The sequence below is a fragment of the Lactuca virosa genome, chromosome 8 (genome assembly GCF_052849685.1).
Source record: "Lactuca virosa cultivar CGN04683 chromosome 8, Lactuca_virosa_CGN04683_v6, whole genome shotgun sequence".
In the NCBI taxonomy this organism is placed as follows: domain Eukaryota; kingdom Viridiplantae; phylum Streptophyta; class Magnoliopsida; order Asterales; family Asteraceae; genus Lactuca; species Lactuca virosa.
In genome coordinates, this window is record NC_136433.1 from 14,567,205 (window position 1) to 14,584,627 (window position 17,423).

Sequence of the window (17,423 nt, forward strand, 5' to 3'; positions counted from 1 at the left end):
GTCTGACGAGGAAGGGGTGGATTTCCGGTGGGGCCCTGAGCAGCAGAGGGCGTTTGAGACCCTCCGTCAGAGTTTGTATGAGGCTCCAGTTTTGACACTCCCGGAGGGAGTTAAGGATTTTATGGTATTCTGTGATCATCCATCACAGGTTTAGGGGCGGTCCTCATGCAGAGAGGACGAGTGATGGCCTACGCATCGCGGCAGCTGAAGCCGCATGAGACGAGATACCCTACGCATGATTTAGAGATGGGAGCGATGGTGTTCCCTCTCAAGATATGGAGACATTACCTATATGGGGTCTGTTGTACCATTTACACAGATCACAAGAGCTTGAGACATATCATGGATCAGCCGAACCTGAACATGAGGCAGCGCAGGTGGCTGGATGTAGTCAAAGACCACGATTGCGAGATCCTTTACCACCCTGGTAAAGCGAATGTGGTTGCGGATGCCTTGAGCCGCAAGTCAGCTAGGTCTTCCACCCCAGCGAGATGTATGAGGATAGCGGTGGATTCTCTGTTGTGAGTCTGATCAGAGATGCTCAGGTCAAGGGCATGCGGCCAGAGAACTGGAAGCTGGAGAGGATCAGGGGTGAGAACACCCGGTTTGTGCAGGATAGTCGGGAACTATTGACCCGATGCGGTCGGGTGTGGGTTCCGATGTCTGTTGGGGTCAGACAGACAGTCATGGAGGAGGCTCATAAGTCTCACTTCTCTATTCACCCGGGGGCCACCAAGATGTACCGGGATTTGAGTTTGAGCTACTGGTGGCCGTGCATGAAGCGAGAAATCGATTGGTACGTCGAGAGGTGCTTGAACTGTAGGATGGTCAAGGCCGAGCATCAAATGCCGCATGGAAAGCTGCATCCCCTGGAGATCCCCATGTGGAAATGGGAACAGATCACGATGGATTTTATTACCAAGTTGCCGAGAACGGCGAAGGGGTTTGATGCTATATAGGTCATCGTGGATCGATTGACCAAGAGTGCCCATTTCTTGGCCATACGAGAGAGTTCATCGGCCGAGAAGTTGGCCGACGTTTACGTCCACGAGATCGTGGCTCGCCATGGAGTTCCGGTCTCCATCGTCTCAGACCGGGATGTTAGGTTGACCTCCCGTTTATGACAGAAGTTCCACGAGGAACTGGGCATGCGGCTGCACTTTAGTACAACATTCCATCCGCAGACCGATGGTCAGAGCGAGCGGACCATACAGACCCTCGAGGACATGTTGAGGGCTTGTGTTATTGACTTTGGTGGGAGCTGGGATTCCCACCTACCCCTTGCAGAGTTCGCCTACAACAACAACTACCATTCCAGCATTGGTGCTCCGCCTTTCGATCTGTTGTATGGGCGGAGATGTCGCACCCCGTTTTGTTGGGGAGAGGTTAGCCACAGAGTGATGGGACGGACAGAGGTAGTTTTGCAAACTACCGAGAAGATTCAGCAGATTAGACAGCGACTACAGACCGCTCAGAGTCGGCAGAAGAGTTACGCCGACAGACGCCGATCTGAGTTGGAGTTTCAGGTAGGTGACATGGTGCTACTGAAGGTTTCGCCCTGGAAGGGTATGATTCGCTTCAGGAAGAGGGGAAAGTTGGGTCCCCGATACATTGGACCATTTCGGGTTATTGCCAGGGTTGGCAAGGTTGCATACATATTGGATCTTCCGGAGGAACTCCGTCGGATACACAGCACTTTCCACGTTTCGCAATTGCCGAAGTATATCATGGATCAGGAGGCAGTAGTATCGCTGGATGATATTCATGTTGATGAGCGCCTGAATTATGTAGAGAGGTCTGTGGCCATTTTAGATAGGAAGATGAAGGTTCTGCGGAACAAGGAGATACCTTTGGTAAAGGTGCAGTGGGAGCATCGGAGAGGATCCGAGTGGACTTGGGAGCCCGAGTCCGAGATGCAGGAGCATTACCCGGATCTATTTGTCGCAGCAGACTTTGGGAACGAAGTCTAAGTCAAGTGGGGGAGAATTGTAACATCCTGAACTTCGCCGGTTTATTTCGAATCCCTTCTCTTTATTTAATTGCCATTGTAGTCCTTGGAGTTGTTTGAGTTGGGCCATGAGGAGTATAAGTACTAAAGTTGCAACTTTAAGTCAGGAAGGAGTACGCTGAGCGTACATAAGGGTACACTGAGCGTACTAGGCGCGCCCTAGTACATTGGGCGTACACTCATGTACGTTGGGCGTACTCCTGTCAGGAGGAAACCCTAATATTTAGGGTTTGGGGACTATATAAACACCTTTATGGATCATTTCCCCTGATTATCCTCAGCCTCCACTGCCTACATTCGTCCTCCCCAAAACCCTAGCTCTTCCTTGTGGGTGTAAGCTTATTTGGTGTGTTTTGGAGTGTTTCAAGAGGAAGGCATTGCATCCAAGTGTTGGAGAAGAAGATCTAGTTCATAGATCTGAAGATAGTTTGTGCTCAAGAGGCTCCAGAAGGTATAAAGTTCCAAACTTTATGCATATATGCTTAGATCTAATCATTTTACTTTATTAGAAGCATTTCTTGTCCCAAAGCCATAAAGTGGTGTATTTTGTGTTGTGGACGTAAAGAGTTGTCCTTCCAGGCTCTTGAAGGAACTTTGAGTAATAAAAATAGGGTCCCATAGACTGTAGGTGTCCCATGCAAGAGAAATAAGGTCTTAATGGATTAAGACCAAGCATTTAGGACTTTATGGACGTCCAAAGTGATAAAGTTCGTGACTTTATGGGTCCTAGGCACATTTAGTCACTAGATCTGAAGTTTGGGCTTAAGTGCTTAAGCCATTAAGCACTTAATAAGAAGTTGGCAAAACGCTATGTACGCCCAGCGTAAATCCAGTAAGCCCAGCGTACCGGGTCAACCACCCCGATGGTGGTCAACATCAGAACGAGTACGCCCCGCGTACCAGAGGAGTACGCCCCGCGTACGTCCTCTGTTGGGCCATTGTCAATTGGGTTTCGGGTATTGGGTTTTTTATGGACTAAAGGGACTTGGGCCTTTGCTGGACTTAGTAAATAAGATGTTATGGGCCAGTTAGTGGAGTGGATCATGGGTTTAGGACCAATAAGGAGATTGGGCCCAAATTAGTAAATTGGGCCAATAGTGGACTTATGTATATGGACTTCCAAGTTGAGAGCTTGGTGGGGGACTTTGGCCAACAAAAGGGAATGGACTTAATGATTTATGAGGACACTTAGTCAAGGGAGTAATGCTGGGTATTAACCTAGTATTTATTATTATGTGGCAGTTCGGGATTCCCGGTGAGACAGCAGTCAGAGAATTACAGTAATTCAGCACTACTTGCGAGGTGAGTTACCTCACTATACTAAGGGGTCTAAGGCACCAAGGCCAGCCCATTGGATATGTTATCCTAGCAGTGTTAGAAGTTGAGTATGAGTTAGTGTTGCATGCTAGTGGTTATGCCAGTTAGGTAGATCTGTAGGACTACCTGTGTTGTTATATGATTATCTGCATGTTCAGTAGTTATGTTATATGTTGTTATGTTAGGTGGGATGGGTTGAGGATGTACTGCTTCGTGCGGTGACCAACAAACCCTAAGAGCATTCCAGATACGAGCTGTGGGCCTGGTAGACAATCCAGACTCGTACTGTGGGCTCGACGGAAATCCAGATGTGAGCTGTGGGCCCGGTAGGCAATCCAGACTCACACTGTAGGCCCAAGGGTATTCCAGGATACCGACCTAACCGAGTCACTAAGCATATCACCATCCTAACTACCAGGATGTAAATCAACAAGCATATCTTGTAATAACCCAGATACAAATCCGAAAAAGGGCCGGCATTGGTGCCTTAGACCCTGTCGATATAGTGAGGAGAACTCACTTGGCACTGCTGAAGTCCCGCAGATAAAACTCGAGCTGTTGGTTGACAGATTCCAGAACTGTCAACATCAAACAACACCCAATTAATAATTGGGTTCCAAGTCCAAGGTCCAACTCACACTCCACAGGCCCAAAAGTCAAGTGATGGGCAAAAGCTCAATATATGGCCCAATTTTCCAAATTGGGCCCAGACCTCTACATGGTCTTTCCTTAAGGCCCATCTAATTATTCTAGTCTAAACTCTTAGTATTCCTATGGCCCAATATCACATAATCATCAAGGCCCAGTTATGGCCCAACTATGGCCTAATTTTCCAAATTGGGCCCAAGTCCTTCACATGGGCCTTATCCTAAAGCCCATCTAAATATTCTAATCCATATGCTTGTTTTTGGATGGCCCATCAATAACCCAATCATCAAAGTCCAATAGAAAGGCCCAAGTGAAATTAGGGTTTTCACATGAAATGACGATTAGGGTTAAGTGTTCCTACTTAACCCATTAAGGAATTGATCCATTAAGTCCAATACTTCCTTAGGTTAATTTGCAATGATTATTAATTAAAATTTTCAGTCTAATCAATAATTACAGTGCGGATCCCGATCAAATTCCCTAAATTAGGGTTTCATGACATTAGGGTTTTCCAAACCCTAATTCGGGTTTCCAACCCAAATACTAGCCCATTAGTCACATGGTTAGGCTTTTAGGTTAATTTGGGTTTCATTGGGCCCATTAGGGTTTCATTAGGCCCACCAAGGTTTTATTAGGCCCATTTTGTCCAAGCATCCCAAACGAGTCAAAACACAAACAAGGCACACCGCCACCCAACACGGCAGCTGGTGGCGGCAGCCACCACCTCACGGTGGTGGTTACGGGATTTTCTTTTGATTATTCCTACACGATTACAATGCATTACATTTTACATCAAAATACCCAAATTAACACACACCTAAAATAACACACACACACACACACATACAACCGCCCTAAGGCGGCAGGTGGTGGCCCTCTTGTGATTTCCGACTAAACAACACCCATACAATGATGCACAACCAACAACAACAACCTAAGCTGTATTCGAACAAATCCACCCACCTGGTGGCGTGCAGCGGTTGGAGGACGGCAGAACGGCAGCACTAACAGCGGCGACGGCGACAGAAACAAAAGAAAAGAAGAGATATGGTGGTAGCGGATGCTCACGGTGGCCACCAATCTCTCCCGAAGGGAAACAGTCACAAGGAATGGGGATGGCGGCATAAGCAACGAGTCGAAAAGGACGTGAGGGCAGTCGTTGGAGTCCACAGCGAACAACATCAAACTGGTTGCCGGCATTGGCGGCGGCTTCATCTTCAACGGCTAGGCACAACGGCAGCCTCAACTGGGGTTCCCGATGGTCCTCAACGCCATCAGCAAGAGATTCACGGTGGTTTGTAACTCGACAGCAGTCGGGGGGTGTAGCAGCGTCGGAGATCGGAGGAAGAAGGGGGTGGTGGAGGCTTGAGGGAGGCGAGGTGAGGGTGGCGGCCAAATGGAGCATTAGGGTTAGGGTTTTGGACGAGGCTTATGAAACAGTTAAATACCGGCTCATTCAAACTTCCCCCCATAATGACACCTTTAGTCCTTCCTTATCCTTCTTCTTTCAATTTCGATCCAGAATTTACCATTTCTACCCTGCTCCCATAAATCCTTCCAGAATAAGTCCAAAAGTTACCAATTACACCCTGCCTTCTAAAATCCTTAAAAAATAAGTCTGATATTTACTCTTTAACCCCTGCTTCCATAATTTCTTTTATATTAAGCCCAAATGATACCAAATAGCCCCTCCTCTTCAAAACCTTTTCAAAAAAAGTCTCGGTAATTATTATTTGATTTTGGGCTATAATATTATAAAATAATAATAATTTACTTCTCGGCTTTCCGGATTTATTATTTAATTATTCTATTTTAAACGGAATGTTACATGTTTGCTTTGTTCTTTTAGGAGTTCTAGTTATATTTAACTAACTAGTAAACGAATACGTTAAGTTACATATTGCGATGACTAAATAATTTCAGAAGATTAGGTCTAGCCCTATTGCGCAACTCTTGTTTGAGTTCAACCGTTGTAGGGTAAGATCTCTCATTCGAAGAATTATCTGGTCTTAGTGATATGTAATGGTACTCGCAAGCTAGTTAGGTAAAGGTAACATGATTCCTTATTTCAGAAGGTTAGGTCTAGCCCTATTGCGCAACTCTTGTTTGAGTTCAACCGTTGTAGGGTAAGATCTCTCATTCGAAGAATTATTTGGTCTTAGTGATATGTAATGGTACTCGCAAGCTAGTTAGGTAAAGGTAACAGGATTCCTTATACAGCTGATGGTGGAGAGTAGGTTGGAGAATTGCCCTAGGGGAAGCCTAGGATGAGATTAGTGCAGCAAATAGTAGCAGTAGAAGGGACTTGGTGAAGTCAAGGAAATCCTTGAGGAAAGTACGGATAGATTTGGAAGGTAGTATGGGCCCGTACTACTGAAAGCAGAGGATCCGTACTCTAGTCAAGGAGGGCTGAGATAGAACCATGGAACTTGTAGTAGGTGAGACCTCTCGAGGTTATATATGACCCTGACAATTATATGTTTCTTTTTAGAATGGTGGTGACACGACATGGAGCGGGAGGTTTAGGGTCAGGATCAGGTTCGGGATTGGGTACCGAGCCAGTCGATGAGGGACTACATGAGTTCATTGCTTCTAAGATCATGAGAGGCATCCTTGAGTCGACCCCGGAGATTTTTGGGTCGATCAAGGAAGGGATTATCGAGCTGATGGAGGATCGCCTCAGATCATTTCGGAGTGACATGGCGGCCACTCAGTCAGGGACACACACACTTAATAGGTTTTGAGAATTCTAACACTCCTATGGTGTACATGCAACCCTATAAACCTTGGATCTATGTTTTCTCTATTATACATGCAAATATTCAATATTCCAAGGTTTCATCCTAACTGGCATAATATAGAGCAACTATACTACAAAAGCCTAGTTAGATGACATACCATTTGATGGAGCTTGAAGTATTGGTCTTTAAGAGCTTAGCCCCAATAGTGTGGAAGCCTCAAGTGGAATCACAGATCACCAAAACACCTTGGAAAACTTGAGAGAATAGAATGCACACTAGAAATCGGCCCACTCTTGTATCCTCACACACTAGTGGCAATTTCAAGTGCCAAGGACCTCTTTATATAGTATGGTGGATTAGAGTTACATCCATGTAAACCCTAATACCCATGACCTTTCATTTCCATAGGATCCAAAGGTTAAAACTTCATGGACTATCCATGCAAGCTTAGCCCAACCTAAATGAACTTGGCCCATTCCATATATATATATATATATATATATATATATATATATATATATATAAGAGTCCATATTTAATTAGTTCATTTTGATCACTAAATTAATTCTAAATTAATTCTTGATCAATACTAATTAAATAATATGACTTCATATTAATATATTATACAAATCAAATTAGTCCAGGCTTGGCCAATCACTCAGGGTGTCATCACTAAATCATCGAGGGGCCCACAAATATCGCTTTTATCCCTCCAAGGGTAAAAGGAATGGATAAAATTCGACTCATATGTTTGTACTAACCATTTGTTGAATCATACACAAAGGCACGTTTTATAACATCAAGTTACTAAAGCGTTTTCGTGAAATCAATGTATAACCAACTCACAGTCAACAAATCATATCTCTAGGTTTAAAGAATATAAGATATTATCGTCTCATAATCACTCGTGATAAAATCCATGAAGTGATTCAAATGAGCGTGGGTTTAATCTAATACTCGAATCTCATTCCAGGAGCACTCATGAATGTTGTAGCAACTCTTGCTATGTCCAACACCTTAGACATCTACAAGCCAACTTCATGATAGTCTTGATTCATACCTAATTCCAACATATGACTGACTGTGGAGAATTTGAATAACCCAGTTATTCGAGAAGTCAAAATATGCAAAGTGAAACACAAGAATAATACCAATCCTATATGGCCCCAAGCACCTTTGAGAGTAAATAAAACACCTTTTATTTAAACACCATATTGATTACTCATTATTCATTGTATAATGTTTCGAATAATCAACTTTATACTTGAATCTGAAAAAATAGTCATGCCATGCTCCAAGCATGCACACTATGTTTGTCCAAACAATAGTTACGCCATACACCAAGTATGCACACTATGTTTTTCGATGATCCTTACTTTGTGGATCAGATCAATTGAACATAGTTCCAATGATTTTCATTTCACAATCCCAAATCCTTATCGTAAATGTAAGAATTCCAAATTCCTACCATTTACCAAAATCTATTAGATTCTAAACTTATATGCATTGTAAGAATTCCAAATTCCTGCCATTTACCGAACATAATTCCAATGATTCTCATTTCACAGTACCTTTCATGTCTCCCAGATGCAGAAGTGCCTGGTAGACGACTCTGCGGTGGTGCCTCTAGAGTATATCTAGGTTGTTGATGATAGCCTGAACTACATCGAGCGACCGGTATCCATCATTGACAGGAAGACGAAGGATCTGAGGAACAAGAAGGTCGAGTTTGTGAAGGTGCAATGGCAGCACCGCAAGGGCTCATAATGGACTTGGGAGCCGGAGGACGAGATGAGGGAGCACTTCCTCGAGCTTTTTCCCGATGCAGCAGCAGACTTCGAGGACGAAGTCTAAAATAAGTGGGGGAGATTTGTAATGTCCGGTTCCTGGTATGTATTTAAATAAGAAATTATTCATATTTGCTAAGGGACTCGACGATTTGTACGCCCCAAACTCGTTGAGTAGGAATTTGGATATGTTGGACGCGGGACTTGAAGTCTACTCGACGAGTCGAGGAGCCTCGACTCGACTAGTAGGTCTGCCAGAGTGAAACCATAATTTTTAGTGTTTGCACCCTATTTAAAAGCCTTAACACCCCATTGTGGCCTCCTTCATCACCTCCCTTAGTCCAGAAAACCCTAATTCGAAACCTTAGCCCATCTTGAGTGTTCTTAAGCCATTGTTGTGTGTTTTTGGTGGTTTTGAAGCTTGAGAAGGAAGAGGAAGCTTGGGAGTTCAAGAGGAAACAAGTAGATCCAGAAGTTGTGTTCCATTTCCAACTCATTTGAGGTATAAATTTTATACCTTGTCCATTCATATATTAGATCTCTTTTTGGAGTAGTTTAGAGCTCTAAGGAGCCATTCATGGATGCAAGAATTATTTGGGGTAATAACTTCAGATCCAGAGCCTTTGAGGGACTCCATGGCATTAAGGTGCCAATTTTATGGCCATGGGAGTCCCATACATCCTATGAACTACTTTTTAGGGCTTTTGAGCTAAATAGTCCATGCATGAACGTAAAGCTTGTAACTTTACGTGTTATATCGACCCTAGGAGGCCAGATCTATGTTTTGGATGCGTTAAGCCCGACTAAAATCGACTGGATAGATTTAGATCATGGGGTACTCGATGAGTCATTCTTTGGACTCGGCGAGTTGAGTCGTGGTTCCCCAACCTTCTCTGTTACTTAGCAAACTTGTTGAGTCTAGAAGATGACTCAGCCAGTTAGACGTGTTTTGGACTTAAAGGTCAAGAACTCGACGAGTCCAAGGATGAACTCGACGAGTCAATGAGAAAATGTCCCGACCTGTATGAAGGAGAACTCGACGAGTCCAAGGAAGGACTCGACGAGTTCAAATGGAAAGTCATGATTCTGTCATAAGGAGAAACTCGGCGAGTTAGAGGGTAACTCGACGAGTTAGATCGTGAATTCGAGATTCTCTGAATTATGGAACTCGACGATTTGATGGACCAACTCGGCGAGTTGAGTCAACCAGGATGTTGACTTTGACCAGGGTATTGAATTTGACTTTGACCTTGACCATCATCCAAGATTGACCCTTAAAGGGGTTATGAATATGAAAGAGTAATTGAAGGAGACTGTTATGTATAGGAGTTTGAGGAGAGTTGATCCCAGCACCGAGGACAGTTCAGTTACTGCACGACATTGAGGTGAGTTACCTTCCAGTAGAAGTGGGTCTAAGGCCACAATGTCGGCCCAGTAGTAGGAGATGTTTGTTAGATGATTTTCTTCGTGATAATTGTCTGGTGTGCCACTATGCTTTATGTGCTAGTATGTTATGTTATAGTATAGTAATGGTAGGGGTGAAATATGTGACAACCATCAAATTTCGGTCAAGTCAAAGTCAAACAAAGTCAACTAGTCAAACCGGTCAACTCCATTAACCCTTGTATGATAGGGTTTACGTTATGTAATCACTGTACAATTCGCTATTTTAATGAGAAAACATCATTTGGAAAGTTCATGTGTTTGATTTTCCTTAGCCTTAACAGTGCTAAACAATGAACCAAAGCGATAAAACACTATTGCACAATCATCGGGATTGTGTAGGACACTAAATCATGGCTTAACGGGGTCTATGGACCTTGCGTTGCGAAGCCGGACACTCAAAAAGATCACAAATGAAACCTCTCTCAATCTCATTCAAACCCTACTCAAGATTACTTGACGCTAATAGGATCAAAACCCATATACTACGATATAAATTGACGTTAATAGTAACATAGTATAGTACAACGTTATAACTATAATCAAATTAAATTATGATACCATATTAAAATCAAATCAAAGTATAATGCTCTAATTAAATTAAAAGAATCAAACTTGAATGCTATAATTAAACTTCAAATCAAAGTAGATTGTTATAATCAAATCATAACCTATCTTTTATAAAACTCCATTTTTATAAACTTTACATTAAATTTTATAAAACTCTATTTTTATAAACTTTACTTTAAATTTTATAAAACTCTTATATTAATTATGTAAAAGATGCTTGTGTTAGTGGGAAATTATGAAGACCACCAAAAGCAAAAAGATTATTCCCATGGTCTCCCACTCACACCTCCCATCCACTTTCCTTTCATTTTTCTCCCAACACATTATTCTCTTCACCACTTAAACCTACTCTATTCTTTCTCTCACTCTCAATCTCGAAATTCATCCAAGAAATACTCATATTCCAGCCAAGAACAATTTATTATACTCAAATCTTCATCCCTCTTGAAGCATTCATCAAGGTATGTTGTTAAAAGTTTCAAATTCATACAAGAAACAAATTAAATCCACCAAAATATCTAAAACTCATTTTATGTATAAACCTAATTTTTCTCAGAATACCATCAATAAAATAAGAAGTTCTGGAAATTTTCAGAAAATAACTTATTTTTATGGAATTATTATAATTATTGCAATAAAGTAGGGCAATAATTCACATAAAATACTTCTTGCATTCAATAAATTCTGAGATAATTCTGGGATGACCTATATATTGATTAAACATGATATATGAAGTTTCATGCATTTATATTACTGTTTACTATTATTTATGATTTTATTGATTAATTAATAATGAAATATATAAAAAATACTTCCCATAGTCACACATATCTGAAACTTATACACTGAGCTCTACATCATGTTATAAAACTATGGTTAATTTTACAGATTTTTTGAGAATCATTTACTATTTTTCCCGAATTTCGTGTTGTTTAATCATTAAAATATTAAATAAATACTAAAACAGTTCAGAAAAATATACAAATTTTACAATAATTCATATTGTATGAAATAATGATTTCCTAATAATTTCATAATTTTTCCATACTGTTTACTATTTAAAACTGTTTTCCTAAGTATTTAAGCATGTAAAAATGCATTTTAATGATTATTTCATATAAATAATTGTTAAAATCTGTAAATAATTATAATTGGGCAAGTTATTATTTTAATAAGAAATTATTAAAATCTGGCCTAAAATGAAAATATAAATTAATTATGCAAAGTAAGTAATTCAATTTAAAATTCATTTAACAAATAAATACCTTAATATTATAATCAAAATGAATTATTGTTAATTCATCTAATATAAGAATATGTTTCTAATTATTTGTATTAATACTCCATTCTTGTTTAGCAGTTCCTAAACCAAAACTATTAATTATATTAGGTTCTACGCCATTTTGACCAGAATCGTCTATCGTACGACACACGCATTTCGTTTTGGGACTAAAGTGAGTAATCTACCCCATATTTTATAATTTTCAATACTTTTGGGGTGTATCATGTGGTTCTAATATATTCCAACTTCATTTTATTGTTTTATCACAATTGAGACATTGTTGGGACATTTATACGTGAGTCATTAATTGTATAACTATTGTTTGTTTACGCTACATGTACTTGTAGTGCATTACCATTTTTAGTCTAATCTCCATGACTATGCCCGTATTCTTGAGGTACGTTATGGACAATAATAGCGCTATTGGGTTGACCACCCCGCCTTGGGACGCTAAGGTGATTGATCGCACATGGTTGAGTGTGTATGATGATTAGATGCTCCATCCTATATATATTTATATATATACATATGTATATATAGGGTGAGGACTTATTGTTGTTGTTATCATTTGTTAATCAATTTTTGATTTATAAACCGTTATCTCAAATACAATTGTTTGCCGACTTCAAAAGAAAACAGATTTCAAATTATAAATGTTTCAACTTCACAAATTTCTCTACTAAAATTAGATTACTCACCAACTCTCGTAGTTGACCTGTTTTTACCCATGATGCAGATTTGAAGAATGAAGTTGATAAAAAAATAGGTTGTGCCTTAGAAATCCACAAGACTATTTAAATTTGATGTAATAAATGTTGTTCATATTTGGATTTGTATTTGTATATTGTGGATCTTGTTTGCATACTTAGTACTTAATTGAATCTAATCATATTATAACATAGTTGTCATGAGACTTTGAACAATATATCACGCCTCGATCGATTCCGACAAGGATCGGGGTGTGACAAAATAGTCCCTAGTTACCGGTTGAAAGATACCGAAGGGGAGGCCAGCACGCAGATATGCTAGGCAGTATATGATAAATGTATGTATGCTAGGGTATTATGTAGTAGTAGTAGTAGTAGGGGGTGAAATAGTCCACATATCCGGTTAAAAGAGACCGAATGGGTAGGCTAGCACCCAGATATGCTAGGCAGTTACTAGTTGAAAGAGACCGAAGGGGTAGGTCGGGCACCCAGATATGCCTGACAGTATGATGTTGTATGGTATGTGGTATGATGGGGGAACTTACTAAGCTTTGTGCTTACGGTTTATAGTTTTGGTTTCAGGTACCTCTTATTCGAAGGGGAAGGAGCCAGCATAACTGCAGCGCATCACACACATGATTTTTCCGCATATCAGATTCTTGAGATTTGTACTCTGACATTGTTACTATTTTGATGATATGGTTTTGAGACACTTGAACTAAGGTTTTATGGAATAAAATACTTGATGATGTTCTTTTACAAATTGTTCTTATAAATCGTTATATTAAAAATGAAATTTTTGGTCTTGGATTTTGGGATGTTACACAAAGTGTGACCGACTATGGAGGTTTGAATATTATCAAATTAATATTCTGGAAGTGGGTTCAAAACATGCAAAAGTGAAACACATAATTGAATTATCACAACTTTGATAGAAATATAAGCTCTTTATTAAGTCACGACGAAATAAACATCAAAAGTGTTACAATTCAATTTGTTATATGTTTCTAATAAATCAAACTAACAACTAAACTATTATAACACATCATTGTCAAGCTTCATGCCAATGGTCCTACCATGACCATCATGTTTGTCTCTTGATAACAACTTCGTGAAAGGATCAACAAGATATCCTCATATGACACTCTACTCATGATGATGTCTCCATCCTCAAATATATTCGAAACATAGTGGTATTTTATGAGTACGTGTCTTGATTTACCATGGCCCTTAGGTTCCTTAGTCAACGCAGTTGGACCCTCGTTATCGCAAAAGATCTCCATAGGTTTTTTGATGCTTGGTATAACTCCAAGATCACCGATGAAGTTTTTTAACCATGAATCCTCATTTGTTGCTTCACCATCTGCAATATACTCTGACTCGCACGTTGAGTCTGTCCTGGTCTTCTGCTCAGAACTTTTCCATGTTACTGCTCCTCCATTTAGCAAGAATACTTATCTTGACTGCGAACATGAGTTGTCCCTGTCAGTCTGGAAACTCGCATCAATGTAACTTGTAACTCAAAACTCTTCTCTACCTCCATATATTAAAAGTATATATTTAGTTCTTCTCATATACTTGAGGATATGTTTTACTGATGTCGAATAACTATCGACGGGATTGTCCTGATATCGACTCACCATGATCAAAGCATATAAGATATGCGGTCCAGTACATGTCGTAACATGTATGATCGATCATATAGCATAAACATATGAGACTCAATTCATTCTTTCAAGTTCATTATCAGTATTAGGTGATTGATCTTTACTCAATCTTGTGCCATGTTGCATAAGTAGATACCCTTTCTTAGAATCTCGCATTTTGAATCTTTTCAAAACCTTATCTAAGTATGTACTCTGGCTAATTCCAATTAAACGTTTCGATCTATCTCTATAGATCCTTATGCCCAATATATAATTTGCATCTCTTATGTCCTTCGTAGCGAAACATTTCCCACGCCAAGTTTCCACGCCTTGCAATGTTGGGACATTATTTCCTATAAGGATTATATCATCGACATACAATACTAGAAAGACTACATTACTCCCATTACCTTTGACATATACGTAGGACTCATCCTCGCTTCTAGAAAATCCAAATTTCTTGACCTTTTCATGAAAGCAAAGATTACAGCTACGTGATGCTTGTTTGAGTCCATAAATGGACCTCTCAAGTTTGCACACTCTATTAGGATCTTTTAGATCAATGAAGCCTTATGTATGTGTCATATACACATCCTCTCTCAAATTTCCATTAAGAAAAGTTGTATTCACATCCAGTCGCCAACAACATCGCCTTAACCACTACATCAAGCTTCATTTTGTGTTTTAAATCCATCGAAAACACACACACACACACACACACACACACACATATATATATATATATATATATATATATATATATAACACTTTCTGAAAAAAATCGACGGCCCGGTGATGGAGGGTGGCTGCAGTCCGGTGGTGTTTGTCGAGTAAGTGAAGAGGAGGAGGTGCTAGAGGGCGTAGAGTGGAGTTATTTTTTAATTTTTTATTAATAAAATCAGTTAATAAATATAAAATAGACAAAACTTTAAGAATTGTCTATGTGGTATGAAAAGACGATGTTACCCTCATATGGTTAGACTTAATAGAAAAAAATTAACGGAGTTAGCCAAAAGAACCATCCATTAAAAGTTTTTAAACTACAGGGACTATCCTATAAAGTTAAGGATTAAACTTAATTTTTTTTAGAAATCCCAAGGACAATTTATGAAGATATAAATTTTAGAAACCCCAAGGACAATTTTATAAATGTAAGTAGTTTTCCTAAACACACAAAAAAAAAAATATTACATCATCTTCAACACAATTATATTTTTACATTTTTTTTAAAGGGTAAACAAAGCCTACTCTATTTTACATTCCTTTAAACACCAAAATAAATATTCCAAAAATATTTTTATTTTCTAAGTTTTTATAGTTTTAAAAAATACCCCTTCAAATTATAAAATTTTACAATTTTGTCTAATAAGTTTTTGTTACAACATTAAATTTTATAATAAAATATTCGTAAACAAACATTTTATTAAAAGCATTAAAATTTTTAATACATTTTATTTTTTTATTAGATTTAAAATATAACAATACAAAGTTACTATAAATAAAGAAAATGAATAGTAAACTAGTGATACTCCAAATTCATTTATTAAATAGAATAAAAATCAAGTTTGAATTGTAGACTTTATTATCACATAATCTAATAAATATATTTACCAAAAAACGAACTTTTATTTTCAAACTCAAATCCAAACATCCATTATATTCTTTTGCCAAAATAAGAAAAAGGACAATTAATTACTTTCAAAATACAAGGTACTAAGAATGCATTAGACAATTCAATAAGGGAAAACCCGTAGAATTAAAACTCAAGGATAGTAAATTGCAATTTCAGCGCAAAATCTTTTTCTTATATATATACACGTCTCACCATTTTACGATTCGTGCTTCCATCAGCAAATACACTATCTACAAAAAAATGGGCCGGTGGTGTGTAACAAATCGCCCTTCACCGGCGCCACCGCTCCTCATCCTCGCCGCCCTCTCTGCATTACTCCTCATTCAACCCTCTATCGCATGGCGTCCATGGCCGCACCATAGAAACAACGCGACGGAGCTCGAACTCGGAGGTTCAAAAAAGTACGAAGGGTCGTCGGAGTTTGTCAAACTCCGGTACCACATGGGACCCGTTCTCACTGCTAACATAACCGTACACATTATCTGGTACGGAACCTGGCCTAAGGCTCAGAAACGCATTATCCGTGAGTTCATCAACTCCATCTCCGCCACCTCCGCCCAGTCGCCGTCGGTTTCTGGTTGGTGGAAAACCGTACAACTCTACACCGATCAAACCGGTTCCAACATCTCGCGAACGGTTCGTCTCGGCGAAGAGAAAAACGACCGGCTACTTTCTCACGGTAAAAAACTCACTCGTCTCTCCGTTCAATCGGTGATAAAAGCCGCCGTGACTGCTAAAACAAAACCCTTGCCGATAAGCCCTAAAAGTGGACTCTACCTGTTACTCACCGCCGATGACGTGTACGTTCAGGATTTCTGCCAGAACGTATGTGGCTTCCACTATTTCACATACCCGTCCATCGTAGGGTACACTTTACCCTACGCCTGGATTGGCAACTCCGGGAAGTTCTGCCCCGGTGTCTGTGCATACCCCTTCGCCGTTCCCGACTACATCCCGGGGCTAAAACCGATGAAATCTCCGAACGGAAACGTCGGAATCGACGGGATGATCAGTGTGATAGCTCACGAAATCTCGGAGCTGGCTTCGAACCCGTTGATTAATGCTTGGTACGCCGGTCAAGACCCTGTGTTTCCGGTGGAGATAGCCGATCTGTGTGAGGGCATCTATGGTACTGGTGGTGGTGGGTCCTACACAGGACAAATGTTGAACGATAGAGATGGTGCCACGTATAACATGCACGGGATCCGACGGAGATTCTTGGTGCAGTGGGTTTGGAATCATGTGGTAAATTACTGTACTGGCCCGAATGCGCTTGACTGAAAAGCGTACAGTGGCAGTGGGTGTAATATTTTTCCCCAACATTTGGGCTGTCTAGTCCTTTTTGCCATAATTTCTGTTTAATTTTTTGGTCTGTTTTTATTAATTTATATATATTAAAAGTATTATTAGTGAAATTAGATAATTAAAAGAGGACGAAAATGGTACAAATAATTTGTCGGTACTTGTGTTTCCCGCCATTAGATATTTTCGTCTTTTAAGGGTAAAATAGAGAATACCAATGGGCCTGGATAGATGTGCAGTTAGGTTTTTGTGAAAAAACAAGAAAAAAAATGAAACGTAAAAATATTAAAAATATTTATTTAATGAAAACAACTGAGTAATCATAATATCAAAATTTGT

The 17,423-nt window shown here is 39.7% G+C and overlaps 1 protein-coding gene across 1 annotated transcript; it reads left to right on the forward strand.

Moving 5' to 3' along the window:
• Positions 1-15,975: 15,975 nt before the first annotated feature.
• Positions 15,976-17,197, forward strand: EXL3 (EXORDIUM like 3). Its single transcript, XM_079068514.1, has one exon. It carries the CDS (start codon positions 16,023-16,025, stop codon positions 17,061-17,063), a length of 1,041 nt encoding a protein of 346 aa, XP_078924640.1. The 5' UTR covers positions 15,976-16,022; the 3' UTR covers positions 17,064-17,197.
• Positions 17,198-17,423: the final 226 nt, after the last annotated feature.